Below are 14,346 nucleotides of genomic sequence, written 5' to 3'. Positions count from 1 at the left end.
AGAAATAAGCATGAATACTGGCTGGTACCCACAAGCAGCTAATGACATATAAACGTATGGCTCTGATACAATTTATAGTTGAAGAGAACTTAGGGCCAGGTCTTGGATGAATTGAAGTTCTCCATGAAGACATGGAGGTGAAGAGAAAGTGCATCCTAGGCAGAAGAAGGAGATTGACTAAAGACAGGCTATGCATGCTGGCTCTAAGGATTTGCTGCTGATTATTAGACAAAGTGTTCCTTAGTTGGAGGACTTGTTAGGAAATGAGCCTGGAGGCACAGCTCAATTTCTGAAGGGGCTTGGGAGTAACAACAAGGAGTCTTTAGTCTATCCCACAGGGACTAAAATTACAAATCAATCAAATTTATATGGTGTTCTACCTAACTCAGTTTGTGTTTGGGGATAATGTTTTAAAGTATAGTACTTAACTGCACTTTGTAAAAGATTATAGTAGTATACCAAATCTACTCAAAACAATTTTAGTGACAAATACTGAAACTATCATCAAGATGTTAAAGAGGGAAAGAAGATCCTTAGAAATAGTCTAATCTGAGCCCTCATTTTACAGTTGAGAAAATGGAAGTCCTTAGTGATTTACCCAAAGTTTCATATCTGGTAATGGTAGTTTATACTAAAACCCCGATGTTTGATATACCTGGAAGAATTCTTTCCAATGCATGCAACATGCTGCATGGTTCTGAAGGGAAAGTGACAGTTTTACATCAGTGCATCAGGGGGTGTGGAGTGCAAGTAAAGTCATTGCATGAGCGAGCTGGGTAGGGCAGCTTGAATGAGATGAAGATGGCACCAGAGCCAGCATGTGCAATGGAGACAGTTTTGTTGAGAATGCAAGATGGCAGTGAACATATACTCAACGTCAGTCACCAGCGATAACCTAAGTCGACATGACCTCCTGGCCTGTATCAATGAATCTCAGCAGTTGAATTTGACAAAGATCGAACAGTTGTGCTCAGGGGCTGCCTGTTGTCAACTCATGGATATACTGTTCCCTGGCTCCATTGCCTTGAAGAAAGTGAAATTCCAAGCTAAGCTAGAACTCAAATACATCCAAAACTTAAAAATATTACAAGTGGGTTTTAAGAGGATGGGTGTTGGCAAAATAATTCTTGTGAACAAATTAGTAAAAGGAAAATTTCAGGACAATTTTGAACTCATTCAGTGTTTCAAGAAGTTTTTTTATGCAAACTATGATGAAAAAGACTATGACTCTGTAGCTGCCAAAGTCCCTTCTTCCCTTGCTGCACCAGCTCTGAATAAACCAAAGAAACCTCTCAGCTCTAGCAGTGGAGCTCCACCGAGGCCCATTGTAACACACAGAACTACTGTAACCCATAAGGCTGGCCTGGGCGTGGTGAGAAAGAATCCTGACGTGGGCAACCACGATGACAAAGCAGCAGAACTGGTACAGCAGGTCAACATATTAAAACTTACTGTTGAAGACTTGAATAGAGAGAGAGATTTCTACTTTGGAAAGCCAAGGATCGTTGAGTTGATTTGCTCAGGGAACAAGGAGAAAAATGACTCCATATTGCAGAGGATTGTGGACATTAAGAAATAGATGAAGGCTTTGTGATGCCTGACTGAGGTGGCCCACAGGAGGAACAAGAAGAGTTCCTCCTGGACCAGCAAAGCAACATCCAAATTCTTCACTCCAAATCATGTGTTTAACTGTAAAATACTTCCTTTAATTATTCGTAGAGGACTCACTGGTTTCTTTTCATAAGCAAAGAGTGCTTCTTCTTAAATGCATGTTGTATAAATTTCACTCCTTTGCCAGTAAGTTTGAGTTAGGAGCTTTTACTTTGTAGCAGAGCAGTATTAATATCTAGTTGGTTCACCTAGAGAACAAAGAGGCTGACCATGCGGCTCATGGAATGGATGCTGATAACGCTAATTACTGGAGAAGGTGTTCTTATGTGATATGCTGAGGGGAGACCTCAGTAAAAAAATGTAAAGACTGATTTGAATTTTAAGCTAATGTGAAATCTTGTCAGAGGACATTTTAATAAATAAATGCCATATGAGTATCTAGAATATGTTTCCATACTTCAAATGTAAAATGTAGCCTAACAAATTTTGTGTGTTTGACCTTGTATTTGGGAAGGAAGGGCCAAGATTTTGGAACTTTGGAATCTACTGTTCTCAGGCCTTGCAGGGCTTCTTGAATCTTCAAAGGCCTATCCTTGGCCCAGAAGGAAAGTTTAAAATCTTGCTCTATAAAGCCATTTGGTGTCCTTGACCAACTGCATTTCTGCTAAGAAGCAAGAAGCATTGTTGCCTGAATGGATAAGAGGGTGTGTTTCAGCCCTGAGATGTTTAAATTGAATGTCTTGATTTTCACTGAGCATTTCTCTGATGATTTTTCCAATTATCTCTGAAATTTCTATGTACTGTATTTTTTTTGGAAATGAGATATGTTCAGTTTTTAAATCTAATAACTACTTTTGGGAACTTGTCCACATTTCTGAGATTTCAATGGGAGTTGGTTCCTATTTTACTCTCCTTTAAGTTAACATTTAACTTGTTTCTCTTTTGTGCTCCCCTTGCCCACTGGCAACTCTTCTTTGGCTCCTTGAAGTTTGCTGCTTAGAGTGGAAGTTAGGCAGGCAGGTGATCATGGATCTATGACAATAGAAGTCATCTGCAAAAGCCATTGCAATCTTGGAATCTTCAAGGCTGGGTGTTTTTTTTGGTACTTGTTGTTCACAGCCTTCCACTGTTATTGGAATACTTTGGCAGTGCACTTATCTCTTTGGAGATAAAATTCATTAGTGTGTTTCTGTTAATTTTCTTTTGCAGAATATATAGTACCATGTCTGAATTATTAATATTTAAAATATTTCATTCCTTAACACTCCCTCATTGCTTTGCCCACGGCCTATTCAGTTCCTTTGTTTGGCAGAATTCTACAAAATGTATGTCACTACTACTGAGATTGTTCAGGCCCCCGATGTATTTGTATCGATTTGTTTCCATTAGTAACTTGTCCTAAAATTTGTATAGAAAGTAGGCAATAAGAATATAAGCAATCTGAACATGATTCTGTGGTAGAAAGGCTCTCTTAGGTTTGGCCTTGTGGATGCCTACAGGACATTTCAGAAATAATCTGCATACTATCAACTGTCCAGTTTGCAGAAAGTAGTTTCTGATATTCAGGCCTGACTATTTAGCATCTCTTCTGATTTTTCTACCAGTAACTTTGGGTCAGTCATGGAGTTTATGAAGACTGGAGTAGTACTAGGCTGCAGGTACACCAGGAAGCCCAGACTGCCTGGGGACAGAGGAGAGGAAGTGAAAAAGACCGAGAAAATAAGAGAGCTGAGGAAGAGCAGTCTTCATGAAGGGATGGAGCTGACTTAAATGCCTCTCATAGTAAGCAGTTCAAGAATGGCTTCCAGAGTTCAGTGACTGGCTTGGGAACCAAAGTCACCATGGGATCCCCTCACAGGCCAGTTTTTTGTTGTTGTTGTTGTTTTTGTTGTTTGTTTTTTGTTTTTGCTGTGCTAACTTATTCCTCCGGCTACTTAAATGACAGTAAGAAATTGGCTGGAGCAACACAAATTCATCATGACCACTGATAAAAGCAACTGGAAACCTATATACACTGATACTCAGTGGTGTTGCTGAGTCTGGGGTTTAGAAGACATTTCTAGTTCACAATTTCTCAGTCCACAATTGTCTTGGTGTTGAATAATAGACTGCTAATCTCAGTTTATTTTTTCTCCTGGAGGATTTCCTCTGTGGTCAGCAGCACTCTTAGATGTTTTCTGCTCTGCCTGGACATGAGAGACAGGTAGACCCTGAGCCTGAAGTAGTTTTGGCATTTCATTTGGTATTAGTACAGAATTCAGGGTGTGACTATGTGAAGTCATGTCCTAGGGAGGATCAATAATCTGGAATTCTAGCTTGGTGAGGGTTTTAAAAGACTATAAGGAAACAACTGTTCAATATATGTGTAAATCAAAGAATTAGAGATATTAGTACATTGAAATGTGATAAGGGAGGTCTCTGAAAAGCTATCAGGACATTAGCATAATATGGTTGGGCTACATTAGCATAATATGATTGGGCTTTGAGGAATACAGAGGACTGTTTTACCCTCCCACCATTCCTACACCATTAATTTTCTGCTGATAAATATCTGATTTAAGTAGAAGGTAGCACTTCATCTATCCACCAAAGTGATTTTGAAAAAGAGCAAGAGAGAGAAACTAGGAACCAAATATGCATTCTGAGATACTTGGCAATTTCACATCTTCTTAAAATATTCTAGAGAAAACTTGGCCTCTGGAATGCTTTTCTTTTCATCTTCAAGAAACTAAAAATTTTGAAAGAAGTCCAACTAATGCTACCTATTTCAAAGCAGCAATAATAAAAATATACCTGGGGTTTGATACAACTTGTGCCTCTAGATAGTTACTTCTCTGAATTCAATAGCCATGAGAAACACAGGGCACCAGACTGATCTTTCATCTGAACTGGAGGCTAAGGACAAGCCCACTATCTCTGAAACAGCCTTAAAGTCTAACTAGGCAGGCAAAGCAGAGGTCTAATCAACTTCTGACTTTCATAAGTTCTCTTCAGCAATTCAAGCAGAGGCATCAATTTCCTACTAGAATGGGAACGTTTTAGGAAAAGAAAAGTTCAAATAGCCAGCATGGATACCTCCTTTGTTCTGTCCCCCTAATGGATTTAGCAAGAAATGATTCAGAAATAGAAGGGAAGAGTGAAATAAATGAATTTTAACATTTTTTATCTAACTAAAACATATATTTAAAATTATGAAACAAAATTACTTTTAAATTGTACGGTAATGGTATTAATTTTATAAGTCAGATCTTTTTATTTAGAATATGGATATAGAGGATTTCACAAAAGGATATTTATGCTGATTGTAGAAAAGTACTCCAGTGAGTCGTTCTGGCAATGCCAGTAAGCAGAGAGCAGGAATTCAAGGTCAAAGCAAAGAACAAACAAAACAAACAAACTGATAGACAACCGAAGGGTGGTTATCAGAGAGGAAGGGCAATGGGGGGAGGATGAAGAGGGTAAAGGGGGTCAAATATAAGGTGACAGAGGTAGACTAGACTTTGGGTGTTGAGCACACAATGCAATTACAGATGATTATAATTGTGCACTCGAAACTCATAGAATGTTATTAACCTATGTCACTCCAATGAATTTAATAATGAAAATTGTCTAGAACCTTTGACTAGTTATAAAATACATTTCCCTTTCTATAACACACATTTTCACCATATTAATTAGCATATTCTTATTATTACTGACGTTGGCTTTTTTTTTTTAGGTTTTTAAATTTTTTTATTTTAAGAAAATACATAGCCAGGAACCACTTTATTTCTACTGTGTAAAAATTATTATGATTTATTCAAGATCTAATTACATCAAGATAACTAAGCTTTCTTATGGTTTAGATATGACATATCTTTGTAAAGCTAAATAAGCTACTTGCTGAATCTTTTAAATTAATTTTCACATTACCAATTGTTTAATAGCTTATATACTCACTGAACTATTTTTTCGGCATCATGTAAAATGACTAAAAGACAGAAGTCTTCAATATCTATGAAATAAGTAAATGTATATTAATTACTAACTTACTTTCTTTAAGAATGGCTAAATCATTGTCTATCCATTAGAGAGTTGACAAAATAGATTTGCTTGGAATTTTTGTTTTAATTTTGCTAGCAAATATCATACTACTTAGAAACCTTTCACCAGACTGAAACCTAAACTCACATCCCACATCTTAATCATCTTGAGTTGATGGATTACCATTTTAACATTGGATAGCAGAGCTTCCTTGAGGCTATTGATGAAGAAGGGGGCATCAGTTCACTAGCAACTGTTCTAACCTTGACTGAGCAGGCCTACAAATCAGTCGTATTCCATATGCATATTCATTCTGATATTCAACAACCAGACAAGATCTAGGTAAAAAGATCACTTAAAAAATCAACTAGAAATATTCTAAGTTAAATTTTCCTTTGTCAGATCACCAAGGAGCTTGTATCTTTGAGCTAGAACCCACAGATTCAGTTTCTCTATACGGTTCTTACTTACTGCATTTTTAGCTTTAGATGGTAGAGGACAGGGAGAGAGGGAGAAAGGGAAAGTGAAAGAGGGAGGAATGGAGGGGGATAAAGAGAGCTTATTACACAGAAAATATCAAAAAAATCTAGAGAATTACAAATTAAGAAAATCCAATGAGAAATACTTTCATTCTCTTTTCCAGTACTTGTTTACAACTCTGCCTTCGTGGAAGGGAATTCATGGGCTGAAATACTTGAGGAGATTCAGATCTATACATTTTAAGAATTTCTTATCTGCCTTATTTACCACCCATCGAGGAGCAAGACCAAAGAAAATCTGTGTTGAATCCTTTCAAGTACTAAGCATTTTTTAAAAGTTCATCTTCAGTGATATCAGGTAAAATGTATCTATGGTTCTTGGCAAGTTCATCTTGCTTCAGGAAATTGGGCAAGATCTGCCAGGTAACCACGATTCTTTGAATTCATGTAATATGGGGGCCTGGGGCTTCAGGTGGAAGCATTCCTTTTGGAATGTGTTGTCCCCTCAGAAAGAATGGAACAGATTTGCATAAAATTTCCACATTTCTTTTATCATAGAAGGCTGTAGTAACAACACTATCTTTTTTTTTTTTTTTTTTTTTTTTTCGATTGCAGCAATGGCTAGTTCTGAAGCCAACTGTACTTCAATATTAACTTTTGCCTTAAAGGTGTCAGCACCCTCCTTTACCTGCTGGACACCATAATCCCTTTTTTTGTGTATGAATGATCACACCTCTCCCACTGACAAACTGGGTTAAGTTAAAAGCAATTACTGTTCTAATGATGTATAAGGCAGGGCCTTTGGAGGGCAGTTTCTTGCATCAGAAGTCCATGGGCAACTTATGGCCATCTTAAGTGGTCCATAGACTACAGGAGGCATGAGAAAAGTTACTGAAGCTTCTACAGAGAAGGTAGCTTGGAGGGCACTAATGGGAGTGCCCTTTGATTTCTAATTAGATAGATTCTAGACCCTTTTTTTGAAGGGGGCCCCACTCCAAGTGGGCTGATTTGTTATAATGTAAAAGTTGTAAACATAGACTATTGCCTCTACAGCCCAACAAGATCTAAAAGACGTTGGACTTATATCAACATTGTGGTTGTTAAGAGGGTCAATAGCTGCTTCTTGACAGTGTCAGTGACGGAGCAGCCCTGTTTACCACCTAATTTTCAGGAATGTAATAGAGGTGGTGGGGCGTTGCATCATGTATGGGGAAATGGCCTGTACTCTTTTTGTGAGCTCCTTCATGAGTATTTGTATGTTCTTAGTGAATGTATCAAACTGTCAATGTAATGTCATATCTGTGCTCCTAGAGAAAGATGGATACAGTTGAGATCTTGCTTGAAAAGACCATATATGATGGCAAGGCTGCTAAGGTATCCCATAGGTAAATGTGTGTGTGTCCCTCAGAGGTGAAGGCAAACTGCAGCTGAGAGACTATTGAAATAGGCATTGAACGTATTAGTCAAATTTATAATGTCAAATTACTTGCCAGTCCTTAAATGGATGAAATAAGTAATTTCAAAAATATTTAGAACTGGCTATTGGGGCACATATTTGGTTTTGTCTTTAAAAATGATTCTTTGGGTCTTTTTATTATTGTTTTAAGAACATGGAATGCCTATGTGTGCATATCTTTAACAAGATTTGTTTTGTTATTTGTTTTAAGAACACAAAATGTCTTTCAGTTGTGCCTATAAAGGCTGTTAATCCTGTATTTGCCTGTTACCTTAACAGTAGAGTAAGCACACATATCTGGCACGTGTGCTAGACAAAGTTGCACATGTTACTTGATTACTCTCAATTTGCTTTCTCTCTCTGTAAAATGAGAGAATGGCCACCTAACTAGACAACTGTGGGAACTCTAAGACCATCTACGTAAAATAAAACATTAGTCCCTCCCCCTAAAATTTACATTTTAAACGAGCAATTACTTTGAAGGGCAGCTTTGCGAATGTATTATTTTTTGCAAGGACTGTCAAACCAACAAAAATACCTCAAACTTCAGTTTTGCAAAGCCTCTCTCAAATTGCTTATCTTAGTGAAAACCCATCTAAAAGTACTACACTTCTGACCATCCAATAGCTTTGGGTGGGTTGTTTTTTGTTTGTTTGTTTATTTGTTTAAGAATTACACAATGTTTAGCATTTGACCAATGCTGAGTGGGCCTTGCTGAAATTTGCAGAAATATAGAAATTATTCTATCTTATATCTGTACTTACAACTAGGTGATTGTTGGGTTATTATTTTCATTCAAAGGGTACTAACTTCCTCCAATTCTGTAATTAACCTGGTGAAGCTAAGGTAATCTGAGGACATTATGAACATGAGCAAATAAATTATTGAAAAATGAAACTATTTGCACTGAAAAGTTATTTTCCATCTAGAAAAGTTGTTTAATCAGCATATTATCTTAAACTATATTGAATGAACTTTTTAAAAAATTAAATTAGAAAGTGTTAAAAATTACTTCACCATGTGTTTGGCCTCTTTGCCAGGGCCAAATTCCACGTTCTCTGTAATTGAAGACCTAACAAAACTTGCTCATATTACCTAAGGAACTAGCCACCGTTGACTACAGGAACTCCAATTTGGTTCTTGCAATAAATGTTCTTTCTCTAAAATCGACCTACTGGCAATATTTTAATTGTTGGCAAGTTTGTGAAAACCATCTTTAAGGCTTTCTAAGTACAACTGTATCTTTACACTGCTCTCAAGCTAATGGCCAGAGTGTGAAAGTACTTCTCTTACTTCCTTGGCTATGGCCTTCAACACAACTGTCTTTGTCTATAACAATTTGTTACAAAACTTTAGTTAGACCAGAACATTTTTTTCATAGTAACTTCACATATCCAGCACTGCTGTGATTTCTTAATAAGCCATTATCTAAAGGAATGTTCTTGTGACTCCCTCTACACTTTTAGCAACATCCCCTTCCTATGCATACCCTCTTAGTTTTCCTGACTTGATCCTCTTGTATCCTATCTTGCTCTTTACCGTCCCTGGCCTACCCTAATAATCAGAGAATGATAGAGTACTTGGGCTTCCAATGCAGATATCTCTAGAACTTAATTCAGTGGCATCAAGTGGGCAGAGTCTCCTGGAAATAAGCTGAATGGATGGATAGAGGAATCATATCAAACATACTTCTCAACAGGTTATAAATTTCTATTACACATATCCCTACTGGTATATGCCTAAACTGTACAGAGTTGGGATGCAGTGACTATGGGGGGATGGTGTTAAGTTTGGTTGGTCTAGTTTTCCTATGGCCATGCTCACTATGCTGGCACATACTCAGTATAGTAAAAGAGGAATATGCCAGTGTATGTAATATTTTTGGATATTATCATCTTGAGATACATATTCATTGCTTCTTGTTAACTTACTATTTTTAATTTCTTTTTGCCTACCAAACCCATCACTTATTTGAGGTTCTTCTGAAATTTTGAGAAGATCCTTAATTTTTAAAATTGCTAAAAGAGAAAACTAAAATCTACTGGTTGGTCTGATATCCTTTTTTACTGTACTTTTTTTTTGAAGCAATATGTAATCTAATATTTATATATTATACTGATTCTGAGTCTGTTAGAAAAACTATATAATTTTTGTGATTCTGTATTTCAAGAGTATGTGTCAAGGAGAGATTTCACAGTTGAATGTTTAAATTTGGAATGTGGGCAGAAGAAAGATTCCAATTGCATGTTATATGTAAAACTATTTTACATAGCAATGTGTATCATGTTTTTAAAAATTTTTAGATATATTTTTGCTGTACCTGGAAGAAACATTTATTTTGAAACTGGTTTAAGAGCTACATGTGATTTGTGGGTCATTTGTTTAATGACTATTTCATATCCAGCTATCAGTTTTTACCACCAAACCCCATTTTATCCAATATGTTATACAGGGAATGCTTCTAACCAAATAAAATGAAAAGGCTTATATCATTGAAAATAAATTACCTTACCAAATACAGCAAACATAGAATACAGTAAATATATGTGTGTGTAAGTATGTATGTGTGTATATATATACACACATACTACCTCCCAGAGGAGTTGAAGGGAAAGTCAGTAGAGAAAGTACGTGGTAAACTTAAGATATTGTGCAAGCCTAATGTGGTACATTGAGAATTTTAATGTTTTTGCAAGGATTCTGATAAATATTCATCAGTTCTCCCTCTCTTGTCAACAATTAATCTATTCATTCATTATATATGTATGGATTGATATACCGATACCAATTAATCTAACTATAATCTTATTTGGATTAGAAGGTTATGTTGCAAATGTTCACTTTGGAAAACACTGGATTATGAGAATATGAATGATTTCTATTTTATTTTTGTTGACATAATTTAGTGCAATGGCCCTGCTTAGCTTTATAATAAAGGAAAGTTTTCAAATTTGAAGAATTTTCCATAAGTAAACAAAATGGCTTGAGGATAATAAAAGAGAAAAAATACATCTAGAAAAGGGCCCAGGAGGATGGACAAATGGAGTAAAGGTGGGAAGGATAAACCTAAACTGGGAGTGAGGGGTGGAGGTGCTGGATTGCAAAGAGGTGGGTGGGGAAAAAGAGAGGCGGAGTTTAGACCACTGATTCAAGATCTAAATGGTAGTCTAAGGGCTATAAAAGCTTGGTGGAGCCAAGAGAAAGCAACCTGAAGTCCAGGATTGGCACACAGTCCGGTGCCAGCAGGAGACAAAGGCTAAAACGCCCAGAATAGGGGAGATTAGGTCCGGGATGCCGCACCTGTTCTTGTCCCACCTTCTAGGGGTCTGGCTGCTACTGAGCCAACTTCCCAGAGAGGTCCAAGGCGAAGACATGATTAAGTTGTGCGGCAGAGAATTAGTTCGTCTCTGGATCAAAATCTGCGGCTCTCCCCAAGTGGGGAGAATGGATCCGAGCCTGAAGGGGCTTGCGGGGGCATCTGTACCACTTGCAGGTGAGAGCTCCCGCTCCCGGCCGTTCCTCATTTCCCATTGGTTGTCGTCGGGCTGCTGACCAATTGGAACGGGAGCCCACACAGCTGGGCTCCAGACTTCATGGACTGCTTGAGCTCAGCCCAGACTCTGAAGCTGCGGGTGCCTAAAAGTTTGGGCTTTTCCCTCGTAACTTGCTTTTCTGGGAAGGCCCTCACTGAGGATCTCACCAAAGGGAGGGAAAGCAGCGGAAACAGCAAACGGTTTCACCAGAGGGAACTTGGTGCCTTTCACCTCGCGGCAGCCAGGGTGACCAGGTGGAGAAAAGGGGGAAGTTACAGAGGAGGTAGGGATGCCCAAAGGCCCGCAAGAGGCAGGGCGCACTGGGGCCGGACCACAGAATCAAGGTATGTGGACCAGACCGCGGGAGTGCTGGTGGCTGGGGAAACTGGACAGAGCATCTTCACTGAGAGGACAGGGGCCAAACAGGTGTGAGCTAGTTATGAAGTATGTCTGAAGGGCATGGGGCAGAATTCAGAGGCTTCCCATAGGAACCAGGAGTGATAAATATGAAGGGCCTTAGATTTAAAAACTCTTCTCCTTTGTAAGAAAGCTAGGCTGTGGCCCACGCCATCGAAAACTTCCTCTTTTATATTAATTTTATTTTTATTTGTAAATTTCACCAAAGGGGAGAGCCTACCCTTCCACCTCTATGAACTGGGTCTTGAAGTTCATTTGTGAGAGAAGGGGTTGAAAAGAAAGAAAAGGCCCTGATTTCCTATAGGAGAACCTGAAGGGGATAGAGAATCAAGGGACGTTTGCCCTTCAGACAAACACAGGTGAAAAGAACAGAAAACCCAACTGTTGCTTCAAGCATTTGGAAGCTGCAATGTCTTGTCTTTCAAAGCAAAATCTCAGAATTGAATGTAGCTCAAATCTGGAATATTAAAAAAACACTCTTAGTCATAAAGCATTTATAAAGGCAAATTGGAGGCTAAGTTTAAGTAGCAATGAAAACTTTCACAGAGTTATAGCTCCCTTCTTAGGGAACACATGAAATATATAATGCATGATCCACAACATTGGAACAAAACCCATGCATAGTACATTAGTCAGTACATACACATAACAGATACTAATCTGTTCCTAAAGCCAATGATTTTTTTGGTTAGTATTCTTTTAACCCATTTCTCTATTTAATGTGAAGTACTATTGATTTGGAGTAAATACTCTGGGGAGGAGAATTGTTAAATAGTAGAAGTAGGAAGAATGTCAGGAACTGGTATCTCCTGCTTAATAGATCAGAGTAGTTGGAAATTCTGCCTTTTAAACTTTATCAGGAAGCAGTAATTTTCCACCCTAGAACATCCAACAGTTTAAAATAATTAATGTGCTATTCAAGGGTTATTATCATAACTCAGAATTTACTTAGTAATGGCAAAAATCAGGTAAGAAAAATTAATCTATGATTAAACTGCACGTTTTCGATGACTAAGATGACTTCAAGTATGTCAGGTAGAGTCAAAGTGCTTTGTTGAAAGCATTAATGGGACACAAGGAGAGATGACAGAGAGTCTGAGTGGACTAAAGTAGAACCTGGGTAATGTTGTAGTATTTTAAGCTCCCCAAATATAATAAACTAAGTCATTTAGGTATCAAGATACTTACTGATTGTTTTGATGTTTAATTCTATTGAGGCAATGCTTTCCTTTATGTCTGCGAAATTTTATGGTTTTCCTAATATTCATTGACATAAATATTTTTTCTCCCCCTTTTATTTAATTTAGAAATCATGCCATCCTCCATCACCAAAGATGTAAAAACCTTAATTCCTGCTTCACCACAGGAGCTGAACACAGCACTTTCTGAGAGGCAGACACCATTGAAAGAGCTACAACAAGCTGCATTAAAGAATTCAAATCTTAACTCTGAAGAATTTAAGGAAATGATCCTTAATCGACAAAGTGAAACAGAAGAGAAAAGTCTTTGGGAATTAAATAACATAGCCTCAGCTAAACATTTCTCTCCAAAAAGAAACAGGGCTGGCATAGGTTACAAGTGTTGTAATTTTGGTTGTACCAGAAAAGAGCTGGCTCAGTACTGCTGAAATAAAGCTAATTGTTTATTTCACCTAATGATCATTTGTATTCTCACAGGCATTCACATTCACTGATGCCTCCCTCACCCCCACTGATTATTAGAATATGAATAATCATTAGTAATGTTTGGGTTTTTAATTTTGTGTGTAAGAAAATATTCCTTGCATTATTGTAGTTTCTGCTAATAAATACTTTTATGCTAAAAAGTATTTTTGTTTTTTGTTAATGGACTAATTATGTTATTGCTTTTTTAATGCTGTTAACTTAAAATGACAATAAAATCTTTATCAATTTACACAAAACTCAACTTAAAAAATTGTTTTTAAATATATAGCTTAGTAAAATTCTGTCTTGCATTAGTGAGAATAGATAAGTTTTTTTTGAAATTTGTATTTGATAAATTATTATCTGTCACCCACTTTTTCCTCTAAAGCCAATATCCAAATATTCTTTTCCACTTAATATTAAACAAATTATTTTAACAGCAAAAGAAAAAATGAAAAATAATTCAACTTACACAATGCCTAACACCAGGTATATAAAGTGGACCAAAATATTTTTATTGATGCTAACTCTTATATCAAGTATATAAAAGTCATCAAATTTAGGCTTTTCTAATAGATTTTAAAAGATTTGTGTGTTGTATTGAATTAATAATTGCAAGCAATCAGATTGGACATGAAAGCAATTTAATTCATCTGGAGCTATATAAACTCAAGTATTTTTCAAACTAGAGTTTTTCTCTTAATTCTACTATCTAAGACACTAAAAAGTAAATTATATTTTGTAAGGAATAAAATGAATAGAAATATATAGAAATGGATGAACAACTCCGTGTCATATTATAGAAGAACTGGTTTAGCAAGGGGACATACTTTATATTAACTATTTTAGAATTTGCAAACCATTTCTGTAACAAAGTAATTGTTAACTGATATGAAAACTTATTAGAATAGTAAATTAACACAGTTATCTTAGTATTTAGCCAGTTCCTTCAACTTACACACACATAAAATATTAGACAGCATTTATAGAAAATGCACTCAAGTAGTAAGTAAAGCTCCATCAAGTGTCTGTAAATAAAATTTAAAGGGATTAAGACAGCAACTGCCATATTTCAAATCCCATACATGATTAATGATAACCAGACCTCTAAGGTTTATTAAGTTCTCACCAAGGCCAACTTGTAAAACTTCATAAATGGCTGC

The 14,346-nt window shown here is 36.8% G+C and overlaps 2 protein-coding genes and 1 pseudogene across 2 annotated transcripts; 2 read left to right on the top strand and 1 right to left on the bottom strand.

The window, feature by feature from the left end:
- Nucleotides 1–523: 523 nt before the first annotated feature.
- On the top strand, nt 524–1,710 carry LOC107507297 (microtubule-associated protein RP/EB family member 1-like). The gene has a single exon (XM_036238771.1). It carries the CDS (start codon nt 854–856, stop codon nt 1,577–1,579), a length of 726 nt encoding a protein of 241 aa, XP_036094664.1. The 5' UTR covers nt 524–853; the 3' UTR covers nt 1,580–1,710.
- A 4,487-nt stretch (nt 1,711–6,197) lies between these two features.
- LOC107507279 lies at nt 6,198–8,430 on the bottom strand (annotated as a pseudogene).
- Nucleotides 8,431–10,708: 2,278 nt separating this feature from the next.
- Nucleotides 10,709–13,257, top strand: LOC107507278 (prorelaxin-like). Its single transcript, XM_016138318.2, has 2 exons — nt 10,709–11,062; nt 12,827–13,257. Exons 1-2 carry the CDS (start codon nt 10,861–10,863, stop codon nt 13,144–13,146), a joined length of 522 nt encoding a protein of 173 aa, XP_015993804.1. The 5' UTR covers nt 10,709–10,860; the 3' UTR covers nt 13,147–13,257.
- Nucleotides 13,258–14,346: the final 1,089 nt, after the last annotated feature.

Source organism: Rousettus aegyptiacus, unplaced genomic scaffold (assembly GCF_014176215.1).
Source record: "Rousettus aegyptiacus isolate mRouAeg1 unplaced genomic scaffold, mRouAeg1.p scaffold_m13_p_3, whole genome shotgun sequence".
NCBI classification, from domain to species: Eukaryota; Metazoa; Chordata; class Mammalia; order Chiroptera; family Pteropodidae; genus Rousettus; species Rousettus aegyptiacus.
Note: the sequence above shows the minus strand (reverse complement) of the source record. Positions and strands in the feature narration are given on the sequence as shown.

What these genes read in the sequence shown, in the direction of transcription:
- LOC107507297 (XM_036238771.1), top strand. Translation starts at nt 854, where the DNA reads ATGGCAGTGAACATATACTCAACGTCAGTCACCAGCGATAACCTAAGT.
- LOC107507278 (XM_016138318.2), top strand. Translation starts at nt 10,861, where the DNA reads ATGCCGCACCTGTTCTTGTCCCACCTTCTAGGGGTCTGGCTGCTACTG. An exon ending in GGCATCTGTACCACTTGCAG is followed by an intron (nt 11,063 to 12,826) that starts GTGAGAGCTCCC and finishes TATTTAATTTAG; the next exon opens with AAATCATGCCATCCTCCATC.